This window comes from Nannospalax galili, unplaced genomic scaffold (genome assembly GCF_000622305.1).
Source record: "Nannospalax galili isolate Female #2095 unplaced genomic scaffold, S.galili_v1.0 scaffold323, whole genome shotgun sequence".
Lineage (NCBI taxonomy): Eukaryota > Metazoa > Chordata > Mammalia > Rodentia > Spalacidae > Nannospalax > Nannospalax galili.
Window position 1 is genome coordinate 1,116,448 of NW_008350329.1, and position 14,487 is coordinate 1,130,934.

General features: G+C 47.9%; 1 protein-coding gene across 2 annotated transcripts in view; it reads left to right on the top strand.

The window, feature by feature from the left end:
- The window catches only part of Edar (ectodysplasin A receptor), a 71,885-nt gene that overhangs the window by 39,531 nt on the left and 17,867 nt on the right, over nucleotides 1–14,487 (top strand). For both annotated transcript variants that reach the window (XM_029570656.1, XM_008847569.3), the window contains exons 2-4: nucleotides 7,664–7,732; nucleotides 8,407–8,529; nucleotides 9,235–9,416. In XM_029570656.1, coding sequence (XP_029426516.1) covers nucleotides 7,682–7,732; nucleotides 8,407–8,529; nucleotides 9,235–9,416 — 356 coding nt within the window. In that variant the 5' untranslated portion in view covers nucleotides 7,664–7,681. The remainder of the gene's footprint in view (nucleotides 1–7,663; nucleotides 7,733–8,406; nucleotides 8,530–9,234; nucleotides 9,417–14,487) is intronic.

Sequence of the window (14,487 nt, forward strand, 5' to 3'; positions counted from 1 at the left end):
AAAATGCTATAGTTTATGAATATGATAGAATAAGACATTGGATCTTGCCACATGATGATCCTCAGTTACTAGGTTCAATGGGAGAGGCCAGCTGCATGGTTCCACTTATGGGAAGGTCTGAGACTATTTTAGAGCATGGTAGTACCCACCTGTAATCCTAGCACTTGAGAGAAAGAGGCAGGAGGATTCCAAGTTCAAGCCTGTTTTAATATAACAGCAAACACTGATCAGTCACAGCTGGGGTGTGGGCAGGAGGCAGGTGAATGGCAAAGAACAGGAAAGAAGAGTGCTGTGTTCAAGACTGCTGTGTATGCAGGCGTGCGTTATCAAAATCTCCACCTAGATACTGGAATTAAGTGGATCTTATTGTGAGTTAGTTATAGTTCAGAAGAACGGAACATTTAAAAAAAATTTAGCAATAAGAATATAAAAATATGGGCCATTAATCAAAACAATGAGAACATAGGTCTTTCAGAAGCCTGCAGTCTCTGAGAACACAGCCGACACCATGCTGCTGTTTTCCTCCTGGCTGTGCTGCCCTTAGCCCATCCCTACCATAGCCTGCTGTGACGTGGTCGACAGTCACAGAGTATCAAGCACTGTGATGTGCAGGTTAGCACTTTTCTCAGAAGCAGCTTCTGTCTTGCTGTGTGCTGGGTGATGATATTAAACTTTGGTGCAGGAGATCAATAGGGAACCTGGTGACTTCTCTCTGGCCCCAGAGGCTCAGGTATGACCCTAGAGGACCACCTAGGGCACTCAGGCCTCCCATGGCTTCCTTTCTACACTCCTACTCTGAAAGCTTATGGTGACTTCAAGGGCAACTAAGAGGAGAGGCGTGTAGGACCGTGAGGGACAGAGGGTTCCAAAGAGGCGCACATCCTCAGCCTGGCTTTACCTTCAGACAGCCCTGCTAAAATGCCCACAGTAATAATCTTAGGGGAGTGAAGAGCCCTCTAAGCCTTCAGAGACTCCTTGCATCATGACTTGTTGCAGCGTTGTAGCTAATTTAGAATCTATCGCTCGTGGTGCCAATACATCCTTTATCACCACTGCCAAGTCAATGTCTCATTTGGCTGGCATGCTTTGAGACCATGGTCACAAGCCCACCAAACCGTGCAGCAGGCTTTATTTCCACACATCATGACTAGTCTCTGGTGACAGCTTCCTGCTCTCTCTAGTAGAGCCCTCTAAGAGAGATAGCTGGGGTTGGGTGACAGGGTAAGCTGAGCACATTGCTCTCCAAATACCTGAGGCTAAAGAGAAAAAAAAAAAAAAATGAGAGAGGAGCGGAGAGGGGATTTGGTATGGCATCTCCACAACAGGGAACAAGGATTTCTGGATTTCACGGGAACACAGTTGAGGAAAAATACAGTTGATCTGCTGCTAAAAGAAGAAAATAGAGCAGTGACCCTGGAAAGGACATGCTAGGACTTCGCATTGCCCAAATGGGGCATGCCAGCTGTGGCCCATGCCAGATGTAGCTTATGATGGTCCCCTTTTTCTCTACTTTTCCATTGTGACTGAGCTGACTCCTGGCCATTCTTCCTTCCCAGGGACTGGGACAGTCTTCCTAACCTCTGTGAGAGTGTCCGTCCCTTCCACCATGTTCCCACTTCACCCATCAGTCATTGCCTTCAGTATTTATCTCACTAAATTGTGTTGGCTTATTGTGGTTTCCATCAAACTGTGAAATGCCCTCAGGGCACAGATTCTGTTGATTTGTTTGTTCAGTTTAGTCTAGAGTAGGTACTTAATCAATATTGCATTGTGATGAACAGATGGATAGGAAAAGAGACGGGGGGGGGCAGAAAGAATATGTGATGGGTCATGTATCAACATTACAACAACAAGCTACACTTGTCGTAAGATTATAATGGATCTGAGAAATTCCTGTGGCCTAATGGCATTGCAGTCATGAGAACCTTGTAGTGCAACACATTCCTTATGTGTTTGTGGTGATGTTGGTATAAACAAACCTACTGTGGTGTCAGTTGCATAAGAGGAAAACATATAATACAATTATGTACCATACTTTACATTTGATAATGATAATAAGCAACTGTGTTACTACATATTTATTATACTACATCTTTAATTGTTATTTTAGAATGCACTCCTATTTATTAAAAAAAAGAAACAAAACAGTTGAGGGCTGGAGGGATGGCTCAGTGGTTAAGAGCACATATTACTCTTTCAGAAGACCCAAGTTCCGTTCCCAGTACTCACAGTGGGAGACTCTGTGTATGTATATATTTGTCTCATGCTTCCAAGCACAAGTGTTCCCTGAGAGAGCATGTAGGAATGCCTTGCAACCCCTGTGAGGCAGTTGAGGTCAGATGACCCCTCAAAGGCCTGAACTTAAAACCAAGAACTTTCCAAATCAAGGCCTTTCAGTGTAGTGATAGGCAATGGTGCTGTTCCTCTACCACCTTTGTGATGTGATCCGAACCTCTTGGGTGCCCCCCCACCCATGCCTCCCACCGTGTTCTGTGCTCTACACTCAGGGATTTCTGCCTCAGCTTCATTCTCTGTCCATCCAGGACTCTGACTGATGAGGCTGCCTTGCTGCCCTGAGGGTCCTTTTCTGGTAGAACCATGGGTGGCCTCACCTGCCATGAGACCCAGTGGGAAATGGAAGAAATGGAAGCCCCTGGTTCAAAACAGTCACTAAGGATCTAGACAGAAGAAGTAGGAACAATGTCACACTAACCCATAGTATGGAGCCCCTTCTACCAAGGGTATGGGAGAGGCAGTGAAGGAGATTTTACAAAAACAAAAGAAAGAGAACACGGCAATTTCTGCACAATCGAGCAATAATTAGCACTCCCCACCGGATCATAAATCACATCAAATAGGAGTGCTCTCTTAATGACTCCAAGTTTCTAGTGGGAATAAGGGTCTGTCTTTGTTGGAGAGAACTGAAGCCTTCTGGGGAGACCAAAGAATCCTAGAGTGTAGGGAAGAGGCCACCAGCAGCCTCCCCTCGGGCTCCTCCTACAGGAGAGAACTTGGGAGGCTGTGGGGAGCAGGGAGGATAGTAGGAAGAGGAGCCTGCCCTGCAGCTGCCTCCCACACACTGACAGCTGCCAGCACCTGGCCTCACTCCACAGAGGAGCTATACTGCCAAGGAGCCGGGTGGGCTGGCTGTAGGCCTCACCTCTTTCCCATCCAGACATGAACCACCCCTCCAGTCACTCCAGCCCAATGAGGACAAGAGGGCCCCCCAGTAGGAACCACTTCCCAATGCCTAATGCAGTTATCACACAAGTAGAATGCAAAAGGACCGAAGACAGGTGACCTTGGCCCATAGATTGGGGACAGGAGGTACCCAAGGCGTGGCCTCATCAGAGAAAATAAATCTATGGGAAAAGGTAGCCCCTCCACATTTAAGGGTGGTCCAACAGGCTACAAGAACATGAAGCCCCCAGAGACTGGGCTGTCCCAGTGATAGTGGCCGGCAGGAAGAACAGCCATCCTCAGAAATCAGGTCATTTCAAGAGGCTATCTGCCCAGTCAGGACACTGGGTTTGAGGAGAGGGCCTAGGACAGTATGCTTACATTCCTGTATAATTCAGTGTTCAGTGTCTTTCTCCTGTGACAGGAGCCCTGTCTGTCTCTGACCCCAGAGTCTATAAGACTGCTGCCAACTAGCCCACCAGAACCCCTCAGTACTGAGGAGTCTAGTGCCCTCACCCCGCCTATCTGATCTTTCTCCTCTCCAGTAGCTGCCCAAGGCCACCTCTTCTTGAAAGTTCTCACATACCTCTATGTCTCATCCAGTGGCTACTGCACCCCTCACCCCCGAGCTTCCCCAGTCACCTTTAGCCTCTGTTCCACACCTGAGACACTCTGTCCTTGGTTCTGACACTTCTGCAACTCCACACCCATCTTGTCTGGGTGTTGCTCCCTAACCTGCCTCTGCCCCAGGTCAGGCCACTACCAGCCCCTACTAGCTGCCTCTTCCTCAAGTCACATCCTCTTCTGAGACTATTTCAGACTACAAATCAAGTTGGGTGTGGTGGCATAAACCTTTAATCCCAACAGGCAGAAGCAGGCAGATTTCAGTGAGCTCCAGGCCAGCCATGGCTACATAGTGAGACCTTGTCTCAACAAACAAACAACAAGAACAAAAAACAGATTACAAATAAGACTTGGCAGCAGGTCATGAAGTCAATTTCCTGGGCTTCGACCATGGATTTTTTTGTTTTTGTTTTTTTGTTTTTTTGTTTTTTAATGGAATTTTGAAAAAAGGACAGAATGCATCTAAATACCTTGCTCATAGTAAGCATAACATGTCTCGTGAAACTTTGCCTCCGTTACATATGTGACACGTGTGTGTAGACATGCATATTGGGTCATACTGTGGCATCTATTTCCTCCCTACATCTTGGTCACCAGGATTTGAAGTTTCTTCCTCTCCCAGCACAGTGGAATGTCGTCTGTCACTTCCGCTCTGTCAGCAGGCTCTGGTGGGTAATCTGGATCATGATTACTACAGTTGGTCAGTGTGTCACTTCAGCTAAAAACTATGTGCAGGAGGGAACAGCAGTGAAGTAGAGTGGTTAGCTAGTGAGGCAGTGCCAGTCTCTCCTGCACAAGGCCAACGGCAGACATTCCGGACGCACCTGACCTGCCTGCCCCCAGGGTTTCTGCTGCACCATGAAGAAGGTAGCAGGCACCAGGCAACAAGTGTAGCTGGACTCCAGTGAGGCATGTTGACAGCCCCTGTGGATTGCTAGGGGTTAAGTTTGCAGGACCCTGGCCTGGGTCATTCACCATCTGACCACTTCTACAAGTCAAGCAACAGCACTGTCTTCAAGTAGATGGAGGAAGATGCCATGGCCTCTGCCACATCATCACCATCCCAGTCACGAGGTTCCCAGGCTGGGGACAACTCCCCTTGGTCCATGGCCTTGCACCTGTCATTGTGGGGAGCTTGGGGTCCCCAAAGTCACAGCAGGTTACAGCTGGGAGAAGCTGGACTCCACCACCCCCAGTTTGGGCTGATCTCCAGCTGCACCTTCAATCCTCAGAAACAGAGCCCTGACCAGAAAGCTACCCCTTCCCACCCAGACCCTTCTGCCATCTAGGAGAACTGGGCACAGCACTAAAGATGCTGCTGGCTTTTGTTTGGCTTGTTTATTTGTTTCCCTTTTGACCCTAATTTTATTGAGTACATCTTTAATGAGCTTTTCAATAAATGCTGTAGGCTGGCACCAAGGTGCGCAAGCCCAGCAGCCCTTCCCCATTTTTCAGGGAAGCCCCCACGGCTCTGCTATAATTAGAAGTCAATTAAATCAGAAACCATTAATATGGCTCTTGGAAGACCTCCAACACCCAGTCACTGTGGAAACTCATCTCTGCTCACCCCACTGTTTTGAAGCAAGGTCAGGGCTGTGGACCGGGTTGTGTGTGAGGGAGCAGCCCCCTTTCTGACCTCTACTGCCCCTACTCCACCCCACCCATGGGGCTGTAGTCAGCCTCCCTTCCTATAGGCGTCCCCTGCTGGGTCTCCCTACTTTCCCTGCTGCCTGCCCCAGCTTGCTCCTTGCCAGAAGGAAAACACCCAACAAGTTCACAACTAAGGGCAGCCTGGGTATTTTCATCTTGCATTGCAGTTCTGAGGTGCAAGAGAGTCTGGAAGCCTGGCCATTTCTAGTAGGTCACCCAACAGATACAACTGACCTTGTGAGAGCCACCTCTAGATATCTGAGCCATGCGGCTGAACCCAGGGAAGACCCAGGCCCTGTCCCTCCAGGCCTTGCCAGTGACTCTGACCAATTATCTGTGGGATCTTGCAGAATGTTCTCAGCCTGCTCTTGGAAACACACTTCTCCCCAAAGTGAAATATCTTTGTGGTTTTTTTTTTTTTTTTTTTTGGTCACAAAATTCACAAAGACTACTAAACAATCACTCTAATCCTTGGTCTGTGGCAACCTCCATACCCATTACTCCCTTACAAAATCTCTGCTGCAAGGTGAATTGGGTGTCACTCTGACCCTTCTCTGTGCATATAGAAAGCTTTACATCCACAGCCATGGAGGAAAGTCTGTATGAGGCCTTTGTCACTCAACAATAGACAGTTGAGCCCTGCATGGTGCACCAGGAAACTGAATGCTTAGATTCTTTTCCTGGTTCCAGATGCCAAACCCAGGTCCTCAAGCATGCTAAGAAAGTGTTTTACCACTGAGACCAGAATTTTGTTTGTTTGCTTGTTTGTTTATTGCTATGATAATCATCTCTGGGCCCTACCTGGATCTCATTCATCCTCCCTAAACAGAAGTGTGGACACTTGCTGCTCCATGGGGAGGGAGTAGGAGGCTGGACAGGGGCACTTGGAAGGAAACAGGTCCTGGAAAGCCACAGGTTCCAAGCTCATCAGATAGGGACCCCACCAGCCTCTATACATGTTTATGCTTTGAGTGCTTCTCCTAAGTGTGCATTCTAATTCCAGAACTCTCAGCAAGTGGGGCCTTAAGTCTGTGGAGGTTAGAAAAGTAGATGCTGTATATCGAAATGCTCAAGGACTCCTTGAGCCCACCAACTTACTCAGCTCTCCTAGACTTCTCTAGCTTATTTTCAATACACAATCCTTTGACTATTTTCTCAATGTCCATGGGATATTATAGGGCTAAAGTCTTGCAATTAGGAAGGAAAGAAGAAAGGAAAGGGGGGAGTCAGAGGGAGGCAGTGATTTCTAGGTGCCATGGTCTGCTCTGAGCTACTCAACCCAGTGTTTTCCTGTGTACTATTGAAAAGTATTGTTTCTTATGACCAATCACAAGAGCAAGAGAATATAGGGTAAAGGGGCTAGGTTCCCCCCAGTTTGATGTGAGGTCTGAGTCAGCAGTACTTTCTGGAAGGTTCCTCATATGCCTCACCAATCAGAGAGTGTATGTTGTTTACCGTTAATTTACCTTTATTGTCAACACTGTGACCACAGTGTGGCACCAGGAGAGTCCAGTGGTTCATGTGAGCACATCATCTGTCTCTCTTCATGTAGGGTAGTTCATACCCACACTCACAGGTAAAATAGTTTGACTTGAAAACATGACTCCTGTTCATAAAGTGAAAAGGTGAACAGAAACTCCTACAGGAAAGCAGTGCACTAATGTAGTTGGCAAAAAGCCCATGAACCACTGGCCTATAGCATCCTCTGTACATCAAATAGCTGTGTCCAAGTCATTTAACTTCTCTGCCCTTCATTTGTCTCAACTGTAAAATTAGGTGGCTGAACTCCTATACTCTCTTAACTCATCAACTCTAATGAATGACTCCGGCCTCATAAAGAAGTATCTCCAGGAATCTTGTTGCACTGGAGCAGAACCAGCCTAGGGCATCTCAGTTAGAGCTTGTTCAAGACCATTCTTCAAACACGGGAGCATGTCAAACACTAGCCCTGAGCTTAAGGTCTAACAGCAGGCCCCCTTGTGCTCAGTCCTTTCTCTGGGGGCTCTTTCTGAGACACATTTTAATGCTGGTGAAGGTACCTGAACTGGCCCCAGGATTACCAGTCTGAAACTTAGCTTAAAGTCTGCCTTTTCTTTAGAGTGTATCATTCCTCATGCTGTCTACTGGAAGGTACCTTTATCCAACGGGGACACAATGAAGATTAAGGCAGTGAGTGGACCACCTGGTACTGATGGAATGTGTCTTTCAGGTGCTCATCCAGGAGAGCATGGCCCACATGGGGGACTGCAAGTGGATGCCCTGGCTCCCTGTCCTGGTGGTAAGTTGCTCAGAGCACCTGCTCCCACTGTGCCCTTAGTCTAGCACCTGCAGGGCAGGAGGTTTCCCTTCAGGCCTCACCCTTCACCAGATATGCCACCTTAGACTGCCCTTAGCCTCCTAAACCTAGACATCCCCAGCTAACAGACGAGAATGATGCCTCCAGCCTCAACTGGACGGTTAACTTGGCACTCCCTTCTCAGAGCTTGTAGATAGAAGAGTCCCTGAATACTTGTCAGTGGTGTGTTAGCCACACCAATGCCTGTGTGATAGACATACAACTGAGAAAGACCTGGAAATTCCTACCTTCTAGAGCGCCTCCTGAGAGTGTGGGTGGGGGCACCGTGAGGTGAAAAGGCCAGCATTTGTGGTACCTAGCTGGCTAGAGGCTCAAGAGAGGGGGCACCTTCCCCATGTCCTTGAGATAATCCAAGGCAGACTGTGTGGGGGAAAAGAACCTGGCGCAGCCTTGACCAGAGGATGGGTTTGGACAGCAGGGTCAGGAGGAAGTGGTTCTAAGGATGAATGCTGATGGGAGGCAAGGATGGCCATGCCCACAGCCCTGGGGTGCTCATTAAGCCACTAGCCAGCATCTTAACCCTGGGCACTCTGGGCACTGCCCATGCAAGCACACATCTCAAGAAGCATGGAGGCCAAGCATCCCTTCTGTGGCAGGTGTCCCTGATGTGCTCAGCCAAAGCAGAGGAATCCAACTGTGGTGAGAATGAGTACCACAACCAGACCACCGGGCTGTGCCACCAGTGTCCCCCCTGCGGGCCAGGGGAGGAGCCCTACATGGTAAGGACCAGAGTGTGCCCATGAGCTAGGGCAGGGGGAGCACTCACAGCTCCAGTCTGATGAACTGGCATTGAGGACCAAGAGATCACCAAGATAGATCAAACTGATCACTTACGATCAGCAGACACCAGGGCTGAGTGGCATGAGCTGTCTGAGCCCAGCGCACTCACCAGCTGAGCACTTGCCAGCTATTTCTCGGGTGTTAGGAATTTTTGAAGAGAGCATCCTGTTCTGCACTGCTGGCCAGGCAGTCTGATTTGGAAGTGTGTGGCTGAAAGGCTTTCCAACCAACGGTGCCTCAGTTCTGAGTGCTGGGTCTCCTTGCTGAAAGAAGGTGCCGCGCATGCTCTGTGAAGCACCGGGAGTTATATCTAGAGCAACAATATTTGGGGTTCTTGTAGAGCTCTGAGAAAAGTCAGACTCCCAGGACTGACCCTCTCAGAGAACGTGCCAGGAAGCCAGTGGATCTATTTCAGGGACTTGGAAGGGCAGCATCTGAGGCTGGAACCCGTCACTATCCCCTGTCAGCTGTTAGGGGGAGCAAGCTCAGAGACAGAACTGGAGAAGTGGGGGCTTTGCAGTTATGATGTTAGACCCCGAAAGAGTAGCTTCTGGAAGCAGCCAGCGTGCCACTGTGCAGGCCAGCTGTGGTCACTTCCTGCTCTCTCATCTTCTCACTGCACCCCCACCCCCACCCCCGGCTAGTCCTGTGGATACGGCACCAAAGACGAGGACTATGGCTGTGTGCCCTGCCCAGCAGAGAAGTTTTCCAAAGGAGGTTACCAGATATGCAGGCGCCACAAGGACTGTGAGGGCTTCTTCCGGGCCACTGTGCTGACGCCAGGGGATATGGAGAATGACGCCGAGTGTGGTCCGTGCCTCCCTGGGTAAGTGTGGGGTGTGCTGGACTGACTCCTGCTCAGTGAGGGGCAAAGACATTGTGAGCAGAAGTCCACAGGTACCACAGATCTTCACAAAGTGTCATGCCCACCTGTTGTCCCCTTCTATTGGGAACAACAGCAAGATGGTGAGTCCTGTCGCCTCTCGTGGATAGGTAGGCACCTACTATGTGGGCAAAAAATCATCATAGTATAGCCTAATCCCCTATGTAAAAGAAACGACTTACAATGAAACAATGCAGGTGAGACATTTTGAAGGGGGAAAAAAATCATAGCATTCTGCAAGAAAGTATTATTTTTAGTAGTTTTAATATTCTGGGCAAGTTGTGGAGGAACGTGTCAGTAGGCTATACTGCAGAGGCAGAGGCAGGAGGAAACAAGTTCAAGACCAGCCTGGGGGTGAAAGATACTAATAAAGAAATTTGAGTCTTGTATGCCTGCACTCCTACCATAGCTGAGTTTTGTATCAAGTCTCCCAAAGAAAAGCAAAATTAAATATAATTGACCTGAAAGGCAAAAAGATAAAACTTTTCTGTTTTCTAGATAGAATAGGAAATTTGGCCGGGAATTAGAAAATTCCTACCTTGACACCCAATAAAGACCAAGCTTTGGTGGTTGCTGCTGCCTCCCTCTAGTGGTGACAAGATAGAATGTTTGCAATTGGAAGCAGACAAAAGTAATGGTGGTAGTGATGTGATGATACAGGTTTAGGTGAAGGAGCTGGCAGAGATGGTGGAGGTGATGGTGGTGGTTGACCACATGGTGCTTATGGCCGTGATGAGGCAGGTGAGGTTGTGGATCTAATGCCAGAAGTGATGAGAGTGGGTAGAGGCAATGGATGTCATGGCAGTGATCATGGTGCAGAGGTATCTTTGAATAGCTTACTACACTTGACACCATGCTTATACATACATTGGTTCGCAGGTTCACTGATGTAAGTAGGAGGAAGAAGATAGAAATGACACAGAAGAAAGCACCGAGCACTACTTTGTAAAAAGAAGGAAGTATACAAAGTCAGAAAGTCCCTCCAACCTAACAGTGTGAATTTACTCTTCACAATGAGAAGACATGTCTGTCACACACAAATACACATACGCTCCCTTAGTTCAGTTTTGTTACGGAAAGCATTTTTTTTTCATGCCATCCATCATCTATTTGCTGGCAACCATGTCCCACCCCCAGTATGCAATGTTCTGCCTTCAGTTCAGGTCGCCTCCTGAGCCACAGACTCAGATATCCAAATATTTGCAGGGAAACCCATGTCAAGGTCTCTAATACAAAGTATGATCCAAAAATATTTGTCAAACAAATTCATAAAGCAGTAGAACCTCACCGTGTAATCTTATCCTTCAAAAAAAAAAAACCTCTTCACAAAAAGCAGGGAGCTGTAAACAGGAGGATACTAGACTATTAACTTCAAAAAGATGATAAAAATAAATTTTCTCTCTGGATAGCTTTGGTTCAATTGTTATAGTTAATGTGTTGTTAGAACCAGCACCAGTGCTTCCCCACCTAACTATACAAGCACATCAAGGGAACGCTCAGTGTAGACCCTGAGCTTGCCTGTGAGTGAGAGAAATTCAGAGAAGTTGAGGGTAGACAGCTATAATTAGTCTGTGATAGTTCACACACTTCCTAGAATTCTATCTCGATTGGCTCATTTACTCATTGGCTTTACAGGGTTTTTTTTTTGTCTTGGTTTAAATGTATGATTCACCAAAGAAACACAGAGCTTCTGTGTACCTGTGGGAAAGTATGCCCACCCATTAGGCTCCCTCTGGAGAGAAAGAACTCTCTCTGCAAGACCTGTTTATTTCTAGAGGTGTGTGTGGCCTCGGTGAGGAGCTGTAGAGAAGGCAAGCAAGCAGAGTCAGATGGAAGTATTCTGAATATCGGCACTGAAGATGTGGGCCTTCAGCTTGCAAATGATGTAAGTCTTCATGCCGAATGTCAAGTCAGGAAAAGATGCAACAGGGCTGGTGTCATGAGGAGCCTTTTGACAGTCACAAGGGAGATGGCTGAGTTGAGAAGTGCCAGAGCTTAGGGAGCAAGGACAATGTAGGGAGTGCTGGGAACTGAGGCAAGGGCACTGGGGGTTGCAAGAGTCTGAGGGTTTCACAGCAGCCAGACAGAGGCAAAAGATGAGGAAGAGGTACAGAAGAGGGCTCACTGACCTCTCTCAACCCTCCCTTGTGTCAGTGTGGATGGTGGCATCAGGTGTTCAGATGTGGAGTACAGGAGGAAGAAGGATTTGATGGTGATGTGGAGGCAGGTGGAGGCCAAATAGAATCTGGTGCTGTAGGACATCCACATCAAACTCTCCCACATGGATGGTCAGAGAGGTGTGATGCTCAAGACGAGACCCAAGCTGGTAATTAGTGGGGCTAGAGCTATTGGTCCAGATGGCCCCCATGAGACAGCTTCACCAAGCAGGGAGGATGGGCCAGTGCATTATAAAGCTCCTCAGCCCATACACCCTAGCTCTCACCTGGCTAGAGGTGAGCCCTGTGGCTGTGCCACATTAATAGTCCGCAGAATCAGTTGCCATTTTGTTCCAGATGAACTTAAAGGGGCAGTGACTGTTTACATGGCACAGCTTGTTTCACTATCACTTAGAGCCACAGAGACTCTAGCTGGGGACATGTGGTGAGTGCACTGCTCAAAGACAGGTGCCAGCCAGCACTTAGAGCTGACTGAAGAGCCATGAAGAGAATTTTCCTGGTCTCAATATTTACCAGAAATTGCCCAACCCCCTAAAGAAGTTTTATAATGGTAGTGAGCCCTCCAGCTCTAGAAGGCTTCACACAGCTGTGACAGAACTAGTGGCGAGGCTGCCATGTGTTCTGAAAGCTTGGAAGTCTTGAGTACTTCCATCCCTGAACAGTAATTTTATCTTCAGCACCCAGGACAGAGCAAGGTTGCCGCACCCCCTAAGCCAGGGAGGGACACAAGTCCTCACCATCTCAGCATTCTGCAGATCACTCTAAGGATGTGAAAACTGGGTAGTCAGTCCCCTATTTGACTTGTAGTGAAATATATCTGCTTAAATCAGATATTTGAGGGCACAAACTAGAAGGCTCCCACTTTACCTCCCCAAGGCTCTCTTAGGAACTACTACCTTCCTCAAGCTCAAGCCCTATGGGGCAGGACCCCAAAGGGCTCCTACTTCCTGTTGCATACTCTGGATTTACAGAACAAAATGAGGCTCTCATGCTGTCACAGAGGACCATGGGCATTTCGGCAGGCTGGTATGATCAGCTCCATGAAAGGCTGTTTCATTTCTGAACCCTTGTGGTTTGGGGCCGGGATGCAGATTACCTGGTGTTTGTCTTTCCAAGGCTGCCCTAAAGCCACCTTGCCCCCCACCCCCCCACCCCCGCCTTCCCGGTGGTTTGTCAGGTGCTGTCTCCCATTCTCAGCTTTGCAGCCACATGTGCCCCAGACTCTGGCTAAACAATAGCAGGACATGGGGCTTTCTTATTGGGAAAGATATGTGTGGGAGGAACAACAGAAGGCAAGGACCAGGAAGAGGGAAGGGGTCAGATTTCATAACCTCCCCACATTGGCATCGCCTGCCCCTGGGAACGTTCTGCAGCCCAGCTGCTCTACACCAGCTGCTCCCTTCACACAGAAGGCTCAGCACAGCCTGCAACTGGGAAGGGGAAGGACTCAAGGCCTGGCTCTATAAGCCAACAAGTCGGAGGGAATGAGCATCTCCTGACCCAGAACATCCACTGCAAGCTTGTGGTCCCAGGAAAAGTGAATCTGTAGGAGCAATCAAATTCTGTTGTCTTAGAGGAAGTCAATCTCTAGATAGAAGACTCTACAGTTCCTGTTTAAACTGAATTTTGCCCTGGGCTAGACTTAGCCAGGAGAGAAAAGGAAAGAAAACTTCAGGTAGTCCCCAACTTACAATGGTTCAACTTAGCATTTTTCTACTTATTGTGTTAAACTCAGTAAGTAGAAACTATAGTTCAGCATGTGTTAACCTGCAGTTAATGGTACGCTCCCCCCCATGTAACCATTCTGTCTTTCACTTTCAGGGCAGAACTGCGTGAGGGAGCCAGCACTGTATTGTGAAGTAGGCTCTATGGTAGATGATACAGCCCAGTTGCAAGCGAATGTGTGTACGTTCTGAGCATGTTGGAGGCAACTCCACTAGCTAGGGTGTGGGGCCGGCTGTATGCACTGAATGTATTTTCTGTATAACAGCATCTTTAACTTACAATGAACGTATCAGGCAGGACACAACCCTATGGTGAATCTAGAGCATCTGTAGGGAAAATCAAAATGGAAAGAGTAGGAAATCACATCTTTACTGAAAGGCAAATGATCTTGGCACTGGCTGGGCAACAGATTCCTGAATGAACACTCTACTTCAGATCGAAGAAGCTGTCAGACACCAGATGACAGACCAGTGTTTTCATTTCCTATCTAGCTCTGCATGAACTACAGATGTAGGCTTTACCATGAGGAGTTTAAGTTAGTCCTGAAAGTAAAACAACATTTTAAAGTGTTCCCTAGGCTGGGAAGCTTGCTCAGTCCATGCCTTCTGGGAAAACATGAGGACTCAAATTCAGATCTCCAGCACCCGTGTAAAAGCCAGAGTGGTAGCATACATCTAGAACCCCAGCACCGGGGGCATAAAGGCAGGAGGATCCTTGAAGTTTATTGTCTAACCAGCCTTGTTGAATCAACGAGGTCCAGGTTCAGTGAGAGACTGTGTCTAAAAGAATAAGGTGGAGACCAATCAAGGAAGATACCCGACATAGATTTCTGGCCTCCACACTTGCGTATACATAAATACACATCCATCTTCACACACAACACCCATGGGAACACGTACATAACAAAGCACATACACACATGTAATGTTCTTTAAACAATACATGCTAGAAAAAGGTGGTTCTTCTTATCTGGGAACAACTGACACTCATGCCAGTAGGCCATGTGACTTCCTAACAGTCTCCTGGAGCCAACCCATTTTAAAATTCTTATAGCCTTTCAATATTGCTCCTTCACTGTTACTTTGCACAACTTGGTCCAAATGTACAATCAG